The 22,298-nt window shown below is 46.5% G+C and overlaps 1 protein-coding gene across 1 annotated transcript in view; it reads left to right on the top strand.

The window, feature by feature from the left end:
• ctnnd2a (catenin (cadherin-associated protein), delta 2a) overlaps positions 1 to 22,298 on the top strand; it is a gene marked incomplete at both ends in the record, with an annotated part of 886,308 nt that overhangs the window by 857,969 nt on the left and 6,041 nt on the right. The window contains one exon of the mRNA XM_084325908.1: positions 17,049 to 17,180. Within this exon, the coding sequence (XP_084182034.1) occupies positions 17,049 to 17,180 (132 nt within the window). The remainder of the gene's footprint in view (positions 1 to 17,048; positions 17,181 to 22,298) is intronic.

Here is a 22,298-nt window from a genome sequence, read left to right as displayed (position 1 = left end):
GGGTAGAGGAATGTTCGGGTACTCAGTCTGATTCAATGAGGAATAAAGAGACTCCAGGTACAGGAGTCGGTCCTTGTAACTCCCTTGATCAGCAGCAAAGCAATAATTGTAATCCAAATGCTCGATAGCATTGATGACAGCTAGCCAGCCTCCGTCCACGAGGCCAGCCCGAGTTGTAATCCTCACGAGGTTGAATCCCAAACGATAGTGGAAATCAACGATGCTCTTCTCCGGGTAACATGTTCCAAATCAATATAATCCAACCAGTAATGGTTCTGCAATCGCCGACGCCGATTCTCCTGTGTACATGTCCAACGGTTCTCCGCCTAGGACTCCTCGGGTGTGGGCGACGTATTTAGGCCACACACCCTGGCTAAGTACACTAGCTAAAGACACGACGAACCGCTGGGTAATGCTACACACGAACGAACTGTGGCCGCACGATATACAATAAATGAACGACTATTTACTTCACATTAGATTAGGTCCAACTCGACGTTACTGCATTAAACTCTGACACTTTACTATTCTATTCGCACGTGGTTCTCAACGCTCTGTTAGACGCACGGTTGCTCACTTCACTGCACGTTGACTCGGGATGAACAACAACTCTGCGCACCTGCGCCGTATATATACTTAAGTGAATATCTAGTCCCAAACCGCAGTCTTTGTCTGGTATCAATACGCTGTCTCCGGGCATGTCCTGACATGCCTGAACTTGTCTTTGAACCTGCCGTTGGGGGCCTGCGCGCTGGCGCCTAGGGGCGCTGTCCAATAAGGAGAGCGAATATTACTCTGGTTTGAACGCAGGTAAAGGGATATTCCGTGTATATATATAAATAATATACAAAGTATATCAAACAATAGAGGTAGATTCTCAGTTTAATCTGGCCCTTCACAACACAGCCCTTTACTGTTCTCTCTCTGCACTCATGACTGTACTGCTTCCTATGATAACAATCTGATAGTAAAGTACGCTGATGATACCACTGTCATTGGGCGTATAAACTCAAATTACGAGTCATTTTACAGATCAGAGGTGCAGAACCTAGTTAGGTGGAGTGAGACCAATAACCTCACCCTGAATGCTTCCAAACGAAGGAGCTAGTCATCGATTTTAGACGTAGCAAGGTATCCCATCTCCCTATTACCATAAATGGCTCAGAGGTGGAGATGGTGAGCAGTTTTACATTTCTTGGGGTCACTATGGCGGCTGGGTGGTGCAGCGGACTAAGCGCTCGTCACCAACGCAAGTGACACTGGTATCGAATCCGGCTGTCAGCGTTGCCTCCGGCTTGGCCAGCCGTCATACTGGCTCAATTGGCAGAGTCAGCGGGAGGGAAGCCGGTGGGGTGGTATTCTGGTTGTTGTAAACAGCGACTCCTACAGGTCGGTCAGGGCGCCTGCACAGTGAGGGAGGGAGATGGTGAGGGTAGTGTGACTTCCCACACGTTACACCTCACCAATGAGAGTCAGGTGAAAAGGTCAGGTCTAGAAGACACAACAAACAACCACAGGATCAAGGATATGGAGGAAGTTTGGGTGGAAAATATAATTAGATACTTTATAACACCAGAAATACAGGGCAATTACACACCAGCAAAGAAAACATGTTGGAGGGAGTGTGGACAGGAAGGGGCGAACCATACACACATATTCTGGGGATGTCAGAAGATAAGGCACTACTGGGAAGAGATAGGGGGGATAATAAATGAAATAATAGGATACGAAATACCCCAGGGAGGCCAAGTGTTGTATTTGGGGAATCTGTCACAAGAAGGAATCCAAGGGGAAGACAAATATTTGATTAAGATATTGATAGTGGCAGCCAAGAAAGCTTTAACTAAACTGTGGTACAAGGTAGAAGTGCCGACAAAGGATCAATGGATAGAGTTGGTAGAGGGGATACAGGAAATGGAGAGAATCACACATCTGCTGAGGCTGCAAGAAGAAAAGTTTGAATGGAAATGGGGAAAATGGGAAGAATACAGGATGGGAAGTAACGACATCACAGAGGTTTGAAAAGGATACAAGGAAATGAATACAAATGTAAATAAATAATGCAAATGTAGAATGGACCGAAGGACCCATGCCACACTTTTTCTTTACTCATTTTTTGTCTATTTGTTTTATATTTATGTACTGTGTATTGTCTATGAATGTTGTCTATGTATGTTGTTGAAAAAATGAAAATAAAAACTTAAGTTTAAAAAAAAGAAAAGGTCAGGTCAGGTGAAAAGATGCTACTGGCTGTCTCCTATGTCTCGGAGGAAGCATCTGATAGACTTCAGGGCTCCCTAGACCGACCAGTGGGGGGCACATGCGAGCAACGACCAGGAAGGGGAGGGGGGAATTGGCATAACGACTAAATTGGGATGGGAGAAAAACACAGAAAAACAGGAGGAGAAAAAGTGGATCCAAAAAAATAAATGTCTTGGGGTCACCTGAGCTGGCACTCCAATACCAAAACTATTTAAAAAAAGTTCCATCAACGTCTTTTCTTTCTCAGGAAACTGAAAGAGTTCACTAATAACAGGGTGATTCTACATAACTTCTATCGCTGTGTGATTGAGAGCGTTCTTACTTCCTCCTGTACACACACACAAGCACACATTAGCACACACACGACACGCACGCTGTGCACGCTCGCACACTAGCAGCCACTTTAACATGAGAAAGCACTCACGCTGCACACGCCCACACTTATGGCCACAAAGGAAAGGTCACTTTAAAAATAGTATAGTAACAGTGTATTGCACTACCAAGGGACCTAGTATGTCCTTCATGCTCTGTAAATAACTATGTACAAATACCGTGATGTCCCACTATGTTACCTGTTTATTGCACAATGTTGTTTATTGGATTCCATTATATGTTGTACTACTGTATTTCACATCATTGCGGGCAAGACCACCCGCATTTCATTGTATACTTGTATGCCGTGACAAATAAAACTCTTGACTTGACTTGACTTGACTACTATATGGTTTGGTAACATTACAGACCAGGAGAAGAAATCTCTGAACAGAATTGTGCGTCTCGCACGCAAGACAATCGGGGTTAGCCTGCCAGCTCTAGAAGAGATCTATGGTGCCAAGCTGCTTTCCTGTGCCTCTGGCATTATCAACGACCCCTCTGGTCACCCAGCCGCAGGCCTCTTTGTCCCCCTCCCCTCGGACACATGCTCTACCTCTCGGTTTACTAAGAGTTTCTTCCCCAGTGCTGTGCGCAGCCTGAATAACTCCAAAGGCTAGATTTGTATATTATCCTATTTTATTTTGGTGTGTTATTAGTCAGGTTGTGGAAGTGCTGTTTCTTTGTGGCTGTGCATCACGCACTTTGATTATATGCACTTTTACTGTAAATTGTGCCTCTATGCATTATGCACTTTACTATGATATGCACTTTAGGGGATGTTGATATCAACCTTAGCATTTGTCCTTTTATACTGTCTGTGTTTAAAAAGAAAATGCTGTACTGTTTCTACTCTGCTCCTGTATTGGATTAGTTGTAGACACAGTTTTTGCTCTGTACCTGTATTCCAATGTGGATTCGTCCATACAGTACATGGCAAATAAAATCTCTGACTCTGACTCTGAATAGTTACTATGTATAATTTGGTGTCTTATTACTGGATCTTATAAACAAGTCACAGTAGAACAGTAATATCATGCTTTTCCAATGTTTTACCTGCTCTACCACCAACGCACAGAGATTAGACATTTTCTTTTGAAAGTGGTTACCAATGGTTACAGGCAGCCATGTTGGAAGAGAAGTACACAAACGGTCCATGCAAGGCCTCTATTGTCTCACGACGCCCCGGGCCCCGTTCCCCGTACGTGGCTAACTGAGTTAGCCGGATAATCTTCAAGATAACTTGACATAAGTCAGGCTTTTCGGTTCCACGAAGCAGGTTTGTCTAAATCACTATGGAACAGATCGAAAAATTTGAACCTGCTCCAGCGCAGGTTTAGTTAAGTTAAACTGGTCACTCCCTCGCAAAAAAATGCCAGCTCCCTTCCTCAGAGATCCCATTATACCATTCTGAATTATGTTTTTGTGCTTCGTTTTTCTAGAGGGGGCTTTTGAAAATGCTGATAATAAATCATATTCAGTCTATGGATTTACTTTGTCCTAAATAATGCACGTCATATACGGTGCTCGCGACACACACTATGTGGTTATTTTAATAACGGAGCATTGCAAATGTGAATCCCGCAGGGATATTTTTAATGAATGAAACTTGGATCCTATCGGACGTTTGGCTCTGATTTGTTTCATATTCTCCGCTGTGGATGTATTTGCTTAACCGGAGCGCCCAGATTGTGTTTCATTCAAGCATAAATTGAAGCATGGATTGTTGATGTGAATTACGAGGAATCTGAATCTGTGGATTGTTGAATTCTGTCACACGTTATTGTGATATTGTAACTGGGATTAAAATGTCTGAGGAGATGCGCTGTTTGACGGACTTGATGACGTGGACATGACTTGAGAAAAGTGAATGAGCAATTACAAGCCTTTGACGTTTTGATGAATGAATTTGAGAAAATGCATTTATCTGTTCAAGCACTGTTATCTGATGATGAAAAAGAGGGTGATGAACATGACTGGTATAAACCAAAGGTTAATCAATTCAATGCATGTATGGATGATGTCCGAAACAGATTAAAACCTGATTAATAGTTAAACTGTTAATAGCCTCCAAGCCTCTCTGACACCATTATTTCGGGGGTCGTGCCTTGAAAACTTTGGGAACGATGTATTTATATAGTACATGATACCTAAACGCATACAGTACAGATATCCTCATAAGTATCTATTAATTTGTTACTCTTTGGGCTTGTTTTTATCTACTTATTCTGAAAGAGTTTAAATTATTATTTTCACTAGCAAGATCTCATTCTGTAGCTAAGGGGCTACACGACCCCGACTGTATTTAAAGGATAGGTTAGACCACTACTAAATATTAATTAGCCAGACATTAAATGTACACAAAATGGCGGACACTCTATTAACTGAGAGGGGACAGTGATACAAAGTTAAATAATCACTTTAATGTTAATAGCAAACATACATATTATATATAGCGCAGATCTCCTGTTACTAATAGAATGTCAATGCAATAATGTCAGAGGTAAGTATAGTCCTGGACTACTAGTACCCGACCGTTGGAGCTCTGAATGGAGGGAGCCGGAGTGAACAGCACGGGGAAAGCAAGATGGCGGATGGAGACGATATTCTCTGAGTTCCTACTCCAGAGAGCTGCAGACCAACGTGGGATAATCCTGTCGTCGCTGGTTAGGGGGGGTCTTGTACGGACCTGGTTCCTGTATTCCAAGCGCCCGATGGCAGGATTAATAGCTAATATTCCAAACGCCCGTTGGCATGGCCGCTAGCTAGTTAGCCCTTTATGCTAAGGCTAACCCGCATGTAGTCCGTAATAGGTAGTTGAATCCAGAACGCCGCTGGGTTCAGCTAGAAGTCCCTCAACGTTACTTCCTTATTTGCCCGTCTGCAAATCTATAGAGATTGTTATTTACTTCACTTCGCTCAAACAAGTCACTCTGCTCTGCCAATGGTGGCTCGACAATATTATGGTTGTATCTAATTAGCCGTCCAGCTCTCTATCAAGATACGTTGCTTGCCGTCTGTTTACTGCTGCGCCAAAACGTTTGCTCTCTCACACTCTGCCCGGGCATGTTCCAAAACCCTGCGCATGCGCTCACGCTGTCTACGGCGTTAAGAATGGAACATATACAAAGAAGCGAATGATAAATACTGTTAGGTAAATAGACGACGTGAAAATATATATCTTATATACATAAACAATATATAAGGTATACAAAATAATAAACGTGGACTTTATGTATTAATCTGGACCTTCAGAACACATTCCATTAAGCCTACTGCCAGCAGGCGCATTTAAAGAAATATAATATGATTGATTGGGATCATGGTTTTCGGGGATCGACACCTCCCCCTTTTCAGGTAAGACGGCCATGCTCAATATCCTGATTACTGAAGTCTGGTTCGAATTAACGAGACCGAATCAGCCTTCGAGAAACCGAGATAGCCTGACTTCAATCATCGGGTTAATTTAAGCTGGCTAATGGGACTTTTTATCGACTTAGTTGAACCAGGTACGGGGAATGGGGCCCAGGTGTACTAGAACCCCTATATAGGTTGTTGTATTTACATTTAGAATGCCCTTCACTAATGGACGTAATCGCGCGTGCGCGCGTGTGTGTGTGTGTGTGTGTGTGTGTGTGTGTGTGTGTGTGTGTGTGTGTGTGCGTGTGTGTGTGTGTGTGTGTATGTGTGTGTGTGTGTGTGTGTGTGTGTGTGTGTGTGTGTGTGTGTGTGTGTGTGTGTGTGTGTGTGTGTGTGTGTGTGTGTGTGTGTGTGTGTGTGTGTGTGTGTGTGTGTGTGTGTGTGTGTGTGTGCGTGCGTGCGTGCGTGCGTGCGTGCGTGCGTGCGTGCGTGTAAGACGAGTGTGGACAGGTAGACAGCACACCTTCTCTTTGATGGGATTACGTTGTGATGCAACGTGTGTGTGTGTGCGTGCATGCGTGCGTGTGTGTGAAGACGAGTGTGGACAGGTAGACATCACACCTTCTCTTTGATGGGATTACGTTGTGATGCAACGTGTGTGTGTGTGTGTGTGTTTATTTGGACTGGAGACATAAAGCTTTATTTGTGTGTAGAGCATGTTTGAGATGAGAGGGAGAGAGAGAGAGAGAGAGAGAGAGAGAGAGAGAGAGAGAGAGAGAGAGAGAGAGAGACTGTCATGTAAAAACCTGTGAGTCACAGGAAATAGTTTTAAACATTTATATTTTATGTATATTGTAAATATATATAATATGTAGGGATGTTCGATATTGGCTTTTTTACCGATATCCGATATACCGATATTGTCCAACTCTTAATTTCCGATACCGATATCAACGGATACCAATCTATGCTGGGTTTCCCCCCCCAAAAACACAACATTATGCATACAATAAATAAATATATATTTTTAATACCAATACCGATAATTTCCGATATTACATTTTAACGCCAATATCGGACATCCCTAATAATATGTAATAGTACCCATGTTAACAGGTTAGAGCAGCCACACAGTGACCATGTTAACAGGTTAGAGCAGCTACACAGTGACCATGTTAACAGGTTAGAGCAGCTACACAGTGACCATGTTAACAGGTTAGAGCAGCCACACAGTGACCATGTTAACAGGTTAGAGCAGCTACACAGTGACTGTAACTGAGGGGTACAATTCCCTGACTGTATTGATAAGTATGGTATCATTAAACCACTACCGCTTTATGTACTTTAATTACTGGCCATACAGTACATGATATATAAATATGATGAACACTTCCCACATTGAATCGGTTCCACACAAAGGTATAATCAAGTATTTATTGCAGCAAAAGGTACAGAATATACTTCTCTATTATACTTTGGATGCGCTTATAAGGCAAAGGAATGTGCGTAGGCAAATCAATAATGAATGTCCATTCTCTGGTTACGCAGGAGGTAATTATACAACCTGAATATTAGGGAATTATATCTATGGTACACTAGTAATATATAGCGGGAGATACTGGAAGGGTCCCCCCGGTTGTAAGCCAGCAGGGGTAGAGGATCTGTCGGTAGTAGAGAGTCTGGTCAACGATGACTAAGGAGACTCCAAGTACAGGAGACGGTGCAATAGTCTCTTGATCCACAGACGAATACAGCTGTTCTCCGTAGACTGTAGCTCCACAGTGAAGAAAGCTAGCCGGCCTCAGGCTCTCTGAGGCGCCGACTCGACCTGGCTCCTCACAGGGTAAATCCCACACGTGTAGGCGTCGGCGATTCTCCGCTCCATAAATCACAGGACCAAAGCAAATATAATCCAGCCGCAAAGGGCTATGTAGTCGTCGGGTAGATTAATCCAGTGTACATGTCCACACGGTTCTCGTCTAGGTCTCCTCGGGTGAAAGCGCCATGAAAGCAGCCCAGCCTGGATAAGCACTCTAGCTGATACGAGGAAGCGTTGGTGATGCTGGTCACTGTAGAACTTTAGCCGCACGATACACTATACACAAATAGACTATTACTGACTTAATAGAAATATGTCGCACTCAACGGTATAGCGCCAAACTCTGACAATTCAGTTATTAATTCGCACGCGGTCTCAATGCTCTATTTGGGGCCAAACAGGCCATACTTCACCGCACGAAGTATCGTGGGTGAGGCTTCAACTTATTGGGTAACTCTAAGACTAAGTGCTTCTGTATTCACCTGCGCCATATTTATATGCACGGCGAACAAACTAGTGCCAATCTCATCTCTGTCTCGTATTCCTGGGCAAGGCCGGGCATGTCCAGACATGTCTTGACGGTGGCTTTGAACCTGACTCTGGAGGCACGGCTCTGGCGCCTGTGGACCGCTGTCCAATAGGAGAATGAAATATTATGGTCTGCACTAGGCTAAAGGGACATTCCGTGTATATGTACAAGGAATATACAAGGGATATCAAACGATATACAAATACTATGCAATATATATCAATCAATAAATATATATATTCGGTTTAATCTGATCCTTTGTAACAGCCGCCTCCTAATTAGTCCCACCTAATTAGCTAAGCAGAGACAGATTAACCGCACTGTCCACTACTCAATGTCTGTTGTGAGGGGTCGGGCAGTTCACAAAGTCATGGGGTCATGGTCGTCATTGATAGTATCGGGGAGCCTTGGCAGTTCTATTAGCCTCGCCACGGGTCGGGTGTAGATCCGTCCTTGGACGAGCACTTCGGCTGCTCGGACCTTTCCGTCGGCACCGGTGATCACTTTGCTTATGCGGCCAGCCGGCCACATAGCTCGGGGTAGTGACTGGTCGATAATCATGACGACTGTTCCTTCTGTCAAATTGTCTCTCTCTTTCACCCATTTCTGGCGGGTCTGTAGAGACGGTAGATAGTGGAGTAGGAAGCTGTTCCAAAACTTGTCAGCCAATACTTGACTGTACCTCCACATTCTTCGGCCGTTCGCTTCTTCAGGCCTGTACATTGTCTGTGGTAGCGCGGGGTCCAGCCGCCCCATCAAGAGTGTGTTGGGGGTGACTGGGTCGACATCTGCTACATCACTTGAGACGTAACCGAGGGGCTTTGAGTTCAATACTCCCTCGATCTCCGTGAGGACTGTCATTAAGACTTCTTCCGCCACGGTCTGGGCCCCAAGCACGGCGTACAGGGCTGTCTTTATTGAACGTACTTCTCGCTCCCAAGTTCCACCGAAGTGAGGTGCGTTCGGGGGATTAAACTGGAAGTCAATCTGGGATGGAGCGAGGTGGGTCTTAAGTTCTGGGCCCATAGCTTGGAAGCTCTCTCTCAGCTCTCTTTCTCCGCCTTTGAAGTTTGTCCCGTGATCAGACAATAATATAGACGGTTTGCCTTTCCGCGATGTGAATCTTCGGAAGGCCATAAGGAATGAGTCTGTGCTCATGGTTGGAAGGAGTTCTATATGCATCGCTCGGGTGGTCATGCATTTGAATACAATACCCCACCGCTTCTCGGTTCCTCTTCCTTTCTTTATATACAGCGGGCCGAAACAGTCCATACCGGTGGAGTGAAAAGGCTTGTCGCCGAGTCGGAGGCGACTGGGAGGTAGGTCAGCCATCCGGGGTATACTGGGCTGCGCTCGCCACTTACGACAGTCTAGACAGGTTCGCTGGAAGCGCCGCACTGCTTCTCTCCCTTGCAGTATCCAATAACGACGTCTGATCTCCGCGAAGACTCTCTCTGCCCCGGCGTGATGCACATCCTCGTCGTATTTCTTTATGATCAGCTCTGTGACCTTGTGTCGGCTGTTTAAGACTATCGGGTACTTGACGTCATCCGGTAAGTCTGGAGCTCTCCGCAGACGACCACCCACTCTGATGATACCATGGGCGTCGCTCTCGGGGGCTAGGTGGAGCAGTCTGCTGTCTGATGGGACGGACTTTGCTCCCTGTAGACAGTCTAGCTCATCGGGGAACGAGTCTCTCTGGGCTCGTTGTAGTAGAAGAAGTTCTGCTTCTTCGTAGTCAGCTGCTGTAATGTCAGTAGTGAGCTGAACCTCTGGGTGGTGCCACAGGAATGTCTTTAGCTGCGCACTCTCTAGGGTGAGGCAATCGTCTATGTCGGGGTCTGTGGAGACGAGTGTGTTCAATCCACAGAACATAGATTTCTTGTTTTCGGCCTCCTCTTTACTCGCTTCCCGTGGGGTGGGTGTAGGCCACTCTTCTTCCGGGAGCTTGAGGAACTCTGGCCCGTCACTGTATAGGTTGTGACGGGTGAGGTCATCCAGGGACATTCCCCGGGTGATGACGTCAGCTGGGTTGTGTTTTGTGTCCACATACCTCCAGCTTGCTACTTCTGTTAAATCTTGAATCTCTGTGACTCTGACTCCCACGAAGACCTTGTATCTGCACGAATCAGAGCGGATCCATGTGAGTACTGTCGTGGAGTCTGACCACAAGATTGTTCTTTGCACCGGAATGGTGAGTTCACGTTGGATTAACGTGGCGAGTTGCGCTCCTGCTAGGGCTGCGCAGAGCTCTAGACGCGGGATAGATTGTTGCTTTCGTGGGGCTATTCTTGAGCGAGCCAGGATGAAAGCAGTATGTATTTCTCCTCCCTCCTCTCAGGCACGCAAGTAGGCCACCGAACCGTAGGCTACTTCGGAGGCGTCGCTGAAGACGTGCAGGTCCATCTGGCACGTCTCCGGCCTCACTGTGGGTGGGAAGTAGCTGCGGCGTATGTTGACACCTGGGAGTGAGCTGAGTTCCGTCTCCCACTCTCTCCATGTGGATGCAAGGTGTTCGGGTATGGGGTCGTCCCAGCCTTGGTCCTTGTCCCATAACGCTCTTACAATCATCTTTGCCCTGGTGGTGTAAGGTAGAATACATCCCAACGGGTCATATTGTCTGGCGAGTGTTCTGTATACACTCCGTCTGGTGGTCGGTAGTGCAGTCGACCTTCCCTGCTCCTTGGTCAGGGGTGTGTGTTTATAATGGAGCGAGTCTGTTTTGAAGCGCCAGACTAGTCCTAATGTCATTTCTTGGGCTTCTCCTGGGATGGTCGCCATCCAGGTCTCGCTGCTTGCTGCCTTGTCCTCGGGGGAGAGGCTGCGCAATACTTGCGGGTCGCTGCTGGCCCACTGCCTGAGATCAAAGCCGCCTTTGATCAGGGAGGCGCGGAGCTTGAGTAGAAGGGCCTCGGCTTCTTCTGGCGTCGAGACGCTTTGCAGACAGTTGTCCACGTAGAAACTATTTCCTACACTTTGTCGGACCTCTTCATCAGCTGCTGGGTCCTCTGCGACGTGTTTTTGCAGTGCAAACGTAGCACAGCATGGGCTGCATGTGGTTCCGAAAGGGAGGACTTCCCATTGATAGATGGCTGGTTGCTCATCCCCGATCCTCTCTCTCCATAGGAACCGCAGCAGGGGCTTGTCCTCCTCCACTAGTCTCACCTGCAGGAACGTCCCTTTGATGTCGCCGCTGATGGCCACCTTGTCTTGGCGGAAACGTAGTAACACGCCTAGTAGAGAGGGGCCGAGTGTTGGGCCGGGCAAGAGCTCTTTATTCAGATTTTGTGATCCGATCTGGTAGCTGCAGTTGAACACAATACGATCCTTGCCGTTGTGGTGGACTTTGTGGTGCGGCACGTACCATGATTCGGTCGTCTGATCGGCCTCTTTAATGTCAATTTTCTTTATGTGTCCCGCTGTGATTAGCTTGTTAATCTCAGCGCGGTACACCGTCTCTTGAGCGGGGTCTCTGGCTAGGCGCCGCTCTGTGTTCAATAGATACCGCTCCGTCGCTTCTTTTGGGGCGTGGAAGGTAGGCATACCCTCTCGCCTCAGGAGTGGAGTTGCGTATCTCATCACTCCGTTGACTTTGACTCTCTTTGTCCCCTGCTCGAGGATGGCTATAGCGTAAATGTCTTCCTTGGAACGAATGTCTTTCTTTTCGTTCTTAAAGGGCATTGTCTCTAGTGTCCATAGCCTCTCGACATGCTGTAGGAGGGTGGTGTCTTCTTCTGTCACTCTGGAGTGGAGGCAGTTAGTGGCTGCTGTTCGGTTAAGAGACTTAGCGAGGGGGCCTTGTAATGTCCATCCTAGGCGGGTCTCGACTGCTGCAGGACAGCCTCTGGGCCCTGTGTGGACCCGGTCTATCGGGACGATGAGGTCTGCATGGTCGGAGCCTATCAGCAGGGTCGGGGTGGCACCGTCTATGAGCGGTATAGGTAGTTGACGCAGGTGCACATATTTATCCATCAGCTTGGCGATGGGGTAGGTGTACTGCGACAGGCCTATTTCTTGGCTGGTGAAAGCGTTAGTAATCCTATACCGTCTCTCTGGCTGCCCGCTTGCTGCGATAGTGAAGGAGACATTCTCGCCCTTTATCGTCTTTAGATCTCTTCTTATTGTCCGAATCGTCATCTGGTTTTCGCTCCCCCGCAGCCCCAGCTGGGCCGCAGCGGACGCGAGGAGAAGGGTCTTCTCTGACCCGTCGTCAAGGACGGCGTAAGTGTCCATGACCTTGTCTTGGTAACTCAGTGTTACGCGGACCACCTTTAAGAGCACCCGGGCGCCCCCGCTGCTGGCGGGGTCAATGTACATAACACTTGCCTTTGTGCTGCTTGAGGGTGCAGGCTTTCTTCTGTTACTGTCGTGTAGGACATCTAGGTGGGCTCCGTCACACCGATTACACCTCTTCTTTAAGCGGCAATCGGCTGCCATGTGACTGCGCGCACATCGGTAACAGCGTCGGTTGGACTTTATCCATTGACTCACCTCGTCGGCGGTCATCTTCTTGAACGTGTCACATTGTGACAACCAGTGTTCCTTTTCGCAGTACGGGCACACCATCTTCCACTTCTCTTTCATCGAGGGGGTACTGTGGTTCTTGCTGCTCGGTACTGATTCTGATTGGTGCATGACAGTCACCAATCTTCGGCCATCGTTTGCTCTCCTAGGTCCCTCTCTGGAGCTTGGGGTGCTCCGCATGAACGTATCCAACCGTAGGCTGTTGACTTCTCTCGCCAGGAAGTCGGCTAGGTCTAGGAGGGATGGCTCGGGACCGTTAGGATCACGGTGGTCTCTTTGCCGCCTGAAGCGCTCTTGTCGGGCGGGCGGAAGCTTCTCTAAAATCCTCTCGACATTAGAGTTCGCGTACAGTTCGTGCATACCCTTTTCTCTTTGCGCCCCCAGCATCCCTACCAGGGATTGTACCTTGATAGACAGGTCATCTAGTGAGCGATTGTCTGTGGCTGGGGGTAGGCGGTCAATATGCCTTATCTCTTGTATTACGTAGTCCCATATGCGTCCATATCTTTGGTCGAGTGATGCTAGAGCCGCTGTGTATGGGGTAGTAGAGGTGGCATAGGCCAGCGCTATATTGTGCATTGTCTCTAAGCACATTCGTAGCTCCGTGTACTGTGCTCTGTTCTCGTGGGTGAAGTCCGGAAACGTCGGTGTGCCAATGTATGATGCCATGGATGGCTGGCACATCGGTGAGCGTTGGAAGAGAGGCCTCTTAGGCGAGTCTCCTCTTACGCCTCTTGGTGGGCTGGTACCTGCTGGGTACCATGGCCCGCGTATCCAGGTGCTGTTCCTGCGTCAAGCTCACCCGTGAATTGAGTCGGGGGTCTGTAGCGCAGAGCCGCGGGGGTAGAGCCTGGGCTGTACTGGACCTCCTGGTCCTGTGGAGTACTGTGCTGCTGTCGGGCTTGACTCTCCTCCTCTCCCTCTTCTTCTTCCTCTGGCAGGTCCTCTAGATCCTGTAGTCGTCTATTTAGCCTCTCCGCGGTGTAGACCGTTTCTTCCTTGTAGCTGGGTCTCACTTGGACCGGTCGGGGAAGGGGTTCGGAGGGGGGTATAGGCTCTCTCTGGTGGTCGGGCTCAGGGTCGCTTGATCGGGTAGGGGAGGGTGCCCTTGACCCTTGTCTTGACGAGGCCCTGGAACCCCGTGTGGAGGGAGGGGGTGTTGCCCTGGTGATCAGCTGCTCCATTATCTGCGCTTGTAATCGGTCGCGCTCGGCTTCGCGCTTGGTGAGAGCGAGGTCGCGCTCTGCTTCTCTTTGGGCACCGGCAGCGGCGCGCTGGGCTTCGGCGGCGGCGCGCTGGGCTTCGGCCCGGTCCCTTACCATATTCTCTTCCGTCTGAAGGCGTCTAATCTCTAGACGTATACGATCTTCGTCGCTCCGTTGCTGCGCCTGAAGGCGTTCTCTTTCCATGGAAGAATGTTCGCGCTCACTAAGCGTCTGTGCTTGGAGTCGATCGCGCTCTGTTGAGGCTGCTAGGCTGGCGAGGAATGCCTGTGCCAGCATCTTGTCCGCCTCGCTGGGGGAAGACGCTGGTTGAGGTGATCCGCTCCTGGCAGTACTCGTTGGAGATCTGTTCTCCTGTGGCGAGTCCTGGAGATCCATCTCCGGGGTGCTCTCCTCTTCTTGTAGCGGGTAGAGTTCCATCCCTGGAGGGCTGTCTTTATCCTGGAGCTCTCCGGGGACTACTTCTTCGGTCTTGGCGGGGGGTAAAGTCATGTCGGGTCCCTCCTGGTCCCTACCTTGAGCTTGGTCAGTTACGTTAGAACCCACTAGGGCCTCTATTGGCGGGGTAGCCTGGTCGATAGGGTCGGACATAATTTTACTATCTACTTTTTCCGCGTTTACCGTCTGTAGAAAGCTAGGTAGTATATTGGCAACGTAATCCTCTAAGTACTGAGGTGTCTGCCGTCTACGCTGCGGGCGATCTACTTTAGGATAACCGTTTTGTGGAGTGTTCATCATAGGCCATGTCAATATTAATACCACTATATTAATATTACACTAGTTACCCTCCGGCTCGAAGGACCAATTGTAACTGAGGGGTACAATTCCCTGACTGTATTGATAAGTATGGTATCATTAAACCACTACCGCTTTATGTACTTTAATTACTGGCCATACAGTACATGATATATAAATATGATGAACACTTCCCACATTGAATCGGTTCCACACAAAGGTATAATCAAGTATTTATTGCAGCAAAAGGTACAGAATATACTTCTCTATTATACTTTGGATGCGCTTATAAGGCAAAGGAATGTGCGTAGGCAAATCAATAATGAATGTCCATTCTCTGGTTACGCAGGAGGTAATTATACAACCTGAATCTTAGGGAATTATATCTATGGTACACTAGTAATATATAGCGGGAGATACTGGAAGGGTCCCCCCGGTTGTAAGCCAGCAGGGGTAGAGGATCTGTCGGTAGTAGAGAGTCTGGTCAACGATGACTAAGGAGACGCCAAGTACAGGAGACGGTGCAATAGTCTCTTGATCCACAGACGAATACAGCTGTTCTCCGTAGACTGTAGCTCCACAGTGAAGAAAGCTAGCCGGCCTCAGGCTCTCTGAGGCGCCGACTCGACCTGGCTCCTCACAGGGTAAATCCCACACGTGTAGGCGTCGGCGATTCTCCGCTCCATAAATCACAGGACCAAAGCAAATATAATCCAGCCGCAAAGGGCTATGTAGTCGTCGGGTAGATTAATCCAGTGTACATGTCCACACGGTTCTCGTCTAGGTCTCCTCGGGTGAAAGCGCCATGAAAGCAGCCCAGCCTGGATAAGCACTCTAGCTGATACGAGGAAGCGTTGGTGATGCTGGTCACTGTAGAACTTTAGCCGCACGATACACTATACACAAATAGACTATTACTGACTTAATAGAAATATGTCGCACTCGACGGTATAGCGCCAAACTCTGACAATTCAGTTATTAATTCGCACGCGGTCTCAATGCTCTATTTGGGGCCAAACAGGCCATACTTCACCGCACGAAGTATCGTGGGTGAGGCTTCAACTTATTGGGTAACTCTAAGACTAAGTGCTTCTGTATTCACCTGCGCCATATTTATATGCACGGCGAACAAACTAGTGCCAATCTCATCTCTGTCTCGTAATCCTGGGCAAGGCCGGGCATGTCCAGACATGTCTTGACGGTGGCTTTGAACCTGACTCTGGAGGCACGGCTCTGGCGCCTGTGGACCGCTGTCCAATAGGAGAATGAAATATTATGGTCTGCACTAGGCTAAAGGGACATTCCGTGTATATGTACAAGGAATATACAAGGGATATCAAACGATATACAAATACTATGCAATATATATCAATCAATAAATATATATATTCGGTTTAATCTGATCCTTTGTAACAGTGACCATGTTAACAGGTTAGAGCAGCTACACAGTGACCATGTTAACAGGTTAGAGCAGCTACACAGTGACCATGTTAACAGGTTAGAGCAGCTACACAGTGACCATGTTAACGGGTTAGAGCAGCTACACAGTGACCATGTTAACAGGTTAGAGCAGCTACACAGTGACCATGTTAACAGGTTAGAGCAGCTACACAGTGACCATGTTAACAGGTTAGAGCAGCTACACAGTGACCATGTTAACAGGTTAGAGCAGCTACTGTACACAGTGACCATGTTAACAAGTTAGTGTGTGTGTGTGTGTGTGTGTGTGTGTGTGTGTGTGTGTGTGTGTGTGTGTGTGTGTGTGTGTGTGTGTGTGTGTGTGTGTGTGTGTGTGTGTGTGTGTGTGTGTGTGTGTGTGTGTGTGTGTGTGTGTGTGTGTGTGTAATAAGGGTTATGATTCTCAGACAGAGGTGCTTTAACATGCTGGACCTGTTGCACCAACAACCTAAATGATGAATAATGACTGTTGTACCTTGACTACACACACACACACACACGCATGCACACACACACACACACACACACACACAGACACACACACACACACACACACACACACACACACACACAGACGTTTTAAATAGTCAGAAGGAGGCTCATATTGTTTTTTCTTACACTTGTGTATGTGTGTGTGTGTGCGCATGCGCGCGTGTGTGCATGCGTGCGTGTGTGTATGTGTGTGTGTGTGTGTGTGTGTGTGTGTGTGTGTGTGTGTGTGTGTGTGTGTGTGCATGTATGCGTGTGTGTGTATGTGTGTGTGTAGCAAGCGCCCCGGCGTCTCCCAGGGAGATGACGAGTCTGAAGGAACGTAAGATGGACTACGACCTCACGGCGACCAACGCCGGTTTCCATAGCAACAAAGGAGAGCACACGTCCCGGAAAGACGCCATGGCAGGTGTGTGTGTGTGTGTGTGTGTGTGTGTGTGTGTGTGTGTGTGTGTGTGTGTGTGTGTGTGTGTGTGTGTGTGTGTGTGTGTGTGTGTGTGTGTGTGTGTGTGTGTGTGTGTGTGTGTGTGTGTGTGTGTGTGTGTGTGTGTGTGTGTGCGTGTGTGTGTGTTCTTGTACGTCTATCCTTGTGAGGACCACATATCCCCTACCAAGATAGAAAGACGAGGTAAATATATTAAAGTGAGGAAATGTTTTACTTTACTTTACTTTAAAATATGTAATTTTAGGGTTATGGGTTGGTTGAGGGTTTGGGCTACAATTAGGGTTAGGTTAAGGTTAAGTGTAATGTAAGGTTAAGGTTACGGTTAAATGATGGTTAGGTTAAATTATGGTTATGGTTATGATTAAGTTATGGTCATGGGACCTCATTCACCAACATTGTCTTAAATCTTCTCCGTTCGTGAATCCCAAAATCGGCCCGAAAATGTCAAGTGGAGCTAGGACAAAATGTTTTCTTAACTTTTGTCTTAAGTCCGTTGGTGAATGAGACCCAATGGTTTTGGTTTTGGTTTTGGTTATGGTTAACATCTTAAGCCCTAGCCATTTCACAGAAAGGTAAAGAAACAATATACGTTGTATTTTATGGCAATAACGTTTAGCTTTGTTCGACCCGTAAGATATAAAAAAGAAAAAAGAAATAAAAAAGAAATTCACATCAGCCGGCGTGTGAGCTGGGTAGTGTATTTTTATGCCCTGGGTCTCCTCTTTCTTAGGACTACAACGATTTCATGACAGCATCATTTCCTCGCATCTATATCATCTGGTTTCCAATGCAATGCATGGAGAATTCTATAAACTCATATTTCGCTTAAAATCATTGGTAAACAAACGTAGTGCATAAAATATACACTTTGACTGCTGTTTTGATTGGCTACATTTGAAAAAGAAACGCAACATTAATTAATACGGACTGTATTCATCTATTTATGACATGAAGTAAATATCGTATACACTTTGCCGCCCAAGCACGAGTTAACTCGTGATTCGATTCCACCCGTTGAGGACCAGAGCCACGAGTTAACTCGTGGCGAGTTGTTATTGTTTAATTTCATATTAATAACGCTATTAACGTCCGCGATCGACTTGCAGGACCTACCCACATATTTGATTTTCGAAACATGCAATACCGGCCAGATCCGCTTAGGGGCGCCATCGCTCCACTGCAGTATCATTGAGGGCGATTGACAAAAAAAATCTTTTCACTGTCTGTGGGCGTTTCATATGAGCCTCGGTTCCAAACGAAGACCCTCCATCTTTGATCCCGTTACCGAACGCATATTTCAGCCTGGAATAATGGGATTTATGATTGAATGAATGAAATGAATGAAAACTTTATTTAACAGATTGCAGAATGGGTACAATACAGTACGGCTCAATACATACAATTGTTAAGGGGATGCAGACCTGAGAAAGACGTTTGTCTTGTTTCCATCAGGGTCCCCCATTTTCAATTCATATAGACATATATGACATACATGACATACAGATAGTCAGTACTGCTACATCTATACATTTATGACATACCAGATTTGCAAATACAGTACTGTTTGTGATACAGAAGGAGTCAAGAAAAGGGAGTATATACATTTGACGTAGAAACTGTACATTGGAGGTTGGGTGGGGGGGGTTGGGTACATTGGGATATTGACAACCATACTGGGTAATTTACATTGGAGGTGGTTGGGGGGGGGGGGGGGGGGCGGGGGGCATACTGTATAAACAAGTAACACTGTACATTGAGGGGGGGGGGGAGGAGACACTGTACAAACAAACACAATTGTACATTGAACTATTGACAAAACCATACTAGGTAAATGACTGTACATTGGAGGGGGTTGGAATGATTGGGTTAGGATATTTACAGGGGCCAGTGTTGAATTGCAGTCTCCCGTAGGTGTCCCTTGAGAGAGGTTTTGAAAGTGGGTAGTGATCCACATTCCTTTACAGCTTTGGGTAGGGCGTTCCACATTGATGTGGCATAATTGCGAAACGTGTTTAGTCCCTTATTTGAGCCGAATCTGGGTTTGACATGATTTGTGGAGCTCCCTCTGGTGTTGTGATCGTGGTATTCACTGACCTTTGGGAAGTATTTTGACATGTACATGGGTACCTTGGTCGTGTAGTGTATCTTGTAGACCAGGCCCATTGCAAGTTGTTGTACTCTGTCGTCTACTCTAAGCCATCCTAGGTTGTCGAAGTGGGCAGGGGTGAGGTGGGTTCTAGGAGTAAGGTCAAGCAGTAGTCTGACCAGTTTGTTTTGAGATGTTTGTAATTTTGTTTTTAGCGCCTTTGAGGTGCTTTGGTACCATGAGGTGCAAGCATAGTCGTAGTACCCCTGAATGAGTGCTCCTGCCAGAGTCTTCAGGGTGTTCTTGTTTACCAGAGAGGAGATCCGGTACAAGAATCGAGTTCGTTGGTTGACTTTTTTTATTACATTGGATGCCATTTTGTCACAGGAGAGATTAGCCTCTAGGATGGACCCCAGGTAGGTAATTTCATCTTTCCTTGTGACAATATTGTCACCCACTGTAACTGAGAAGCCGTCGGTCTTGCTGAGTTTGTTATTTGAACCGAAGAGAATGGACTCTGTTTTGCCCATGTGTAATGATAGTTTGTTATCAGCGAGCCATATGCAGATTCTGCCTAGTTCCGAGCTGAGGGTTTTTTCAACCTGTAACTTGTTCTTGTCAGAGACCAGCAGGGCTGAGTCGTCCGCAAACAGGAACAAGTTGCAGTCACAAGCTGACGACATGTCATTTGCATAAATTAGGAACAGTAGCGGTCCTAGTATGCTTCCTTGTGGAACACCACAGCTCACTGTGAGGGGGGGGGATAGGGTACCGTTTACCTCCACCATCTGTTCCCTCCCCTCAAGGTAGGATTGCATCCAGCTCACTGATAGACTATCAAAAACCAATTGCTTTTAGCTTGTCAATCAGAATGGAGTGATTGACCGTGTCAAAGGCCTTTTGTAGGTCCAGCATGACCATGCCGCAGTATTTGCCTGCGTCCACCTCTTGTTTGATGTGGTCATTCAAATAGAGAAGGCATGTGTCAGTGGAGTGGGATGTTCTGAAGCCAGATTGGAATTCGTAGATTAGATTTTTTTTCCGCTAGGTACTTTTTCGACCTGTTCGTAGACTATTTTTTCCATGACTTTCGAGATGGAGGTGAGAATAGAAACAGGGCGGTAGTTGCCTGGGTCTAATTTGCTGCCCTTTTTGTGCAGAGGGGTCACCCTCGCAATTTTGAAGTCCTTGGGGACGTGTCCCTGTTTTATGGAGAGGTTTATTATGTGTGTGATGATTGGTGTGATGGCGGCTGCTGAGTCTCTGAGGAATTTGGAGGGGATGTTGTCATGGCCAGTGGCCTTGTTAGGTTGGAGGGCGCTCAGTTTATTGAGTACCTCATCTGTTGTTACCGTTTCCAGCTTGAAGTCGTCCTTGCGGACCCCTAGGTTTTTGTAGAAAGCTACTATGTGTTCTACCCCATAAAGCCCTGAGTGGGAGGGTAGTTTGTTTACCAGTGTTGTGGCTATGTTTGTGAAGAAAATGTTTAAGTAATTGGCTACATCCAGCTTGTCTGTGATGAGCGTGTTGTCAGTTTTTATGTTTATGTTTGTGAATCTGGTTTTAAGTTTTTTACTGCATCCTAGTTGATTATTGAGTAATTTCCAAAGTTCACGTGGTTTGTTTTTGTTTTCCTCAGTTTTGTCATTGATGAAATTCTTTTTTGCAGTTTTGATCATGGAGTTTACGTCGTTTCTTAGTCTGTTTCTTTCTAGTTTGAGTTCAGTCACGTGGGCTTGGAGTTCACTGCTCGTGCTTTTAGTAAGCTTTGACTGACTTTTACGAAACTCAGAGCATTTTTTGTCTCTGGTTTTCATAGCGGCCAGTATTTCGGAGTGCATCCACGGCTCAGCGCGATTTTTTACCCTGGTGGTTCTTAGGGGGGCCATGTCGTTTAGTATTGCTGAGAATTTGGTTTTGAAACCAAGCCATGTTTCGTCAACCAGTGTACCATTGAGTTCATCTGACCAGTCCAGACTCTCCAGTTCAAGGTTGAAGGCCTCGCTAGAGTAGGTTTTGAGGTCTCTAGATGTGACTGTTTTGTGGCAGCCAGCCTTTTGTTTTAGTTTTTTTCGATTAGCCAATGGACATATCGATCTACCAGATTCCGATGACTAATGACGAAATGCTGCCGGCGATCACATGGCCTGACGGTAGGATACTATTCACACCAAATTACAGCTGGATTGGACATTGTTTTAAAACGTAACGTGATCGATCAGTGAAAATGGCTACTTGAACGCACACTGTATTGCTAATCAATAATACTGATCGGCGTTCCCCCGCTGCCCCCATTTCATCCATAGATGCTCTGTAATAGTCTGGATGCTACGCAGTTTGTTTTATTTCATTCGTATATATACAGCAGAAATGGCGTTTGATATAACGTGACTAGCCTTTAGCTTATTATCTAGCTCCCCAGACAAAAACCGAGGCGAAAACTGCGATAAACCTTATATTCACGGCGCTATAAAATGACAACCAATCGATGGATTTTTATTTTCTTTAAGCCATTATGAAGGCACGGTTTATGCACTCAAGTGACAATGAGAATGGACAGATAGCAATACTATAAATTATATATATAGCTGTTAGAAAGTACATCGGTTTGTAAACAAACCTCTCTGTCCTCTGGCCTATAAATCGGCGCTACATGCTGGTCGTCAATGTGTTAAGGGGTTATGTTTAGGTTAGGGTTAAGGCTAAGGTAGGCCACAGGGTTTTCTCCCTTGGTCGCTCTGTTTATCTCTAGTCTTTTCCTTCTCTTTTACTCTTTTATTTATTTATTTTACTTTAATTTTTTTTCTTTCTTTCTTTCTTTCTTTCTTTCTTTCTTTCTTTTCTTTCTTTCTTTCTTCTTTCTTTCTTTCTTTCTTCTTTCTTTCTCTTTCTTTCTTTCTTTCTTTTCTCTTTCTTCTTCTTTTCTTCTTTCTTTCTTACCTCTCCTGTCTCTCTCTCACACATTTTTCTGTCATTCTGTCTGCCTCCCTTTCCTA

The sequence above is a fragment of the Notolepis coatsorum genome, assembly GCF_963971535.1.
Source record: "Notolepis coatsorum genome assembly, chromosome: 12".
Classification (NCBI taxonomy): Eukaryota; Metazoa; Chordata; class Actinopteri; order Aulopiformes; family Paralepididae; genus Notolepis; species Notolepis coatsorum.
Note: the sequence above shows the minus strand (reverse complement) of the source record. Positions and strands in the feature narration are given on the sequence as shown.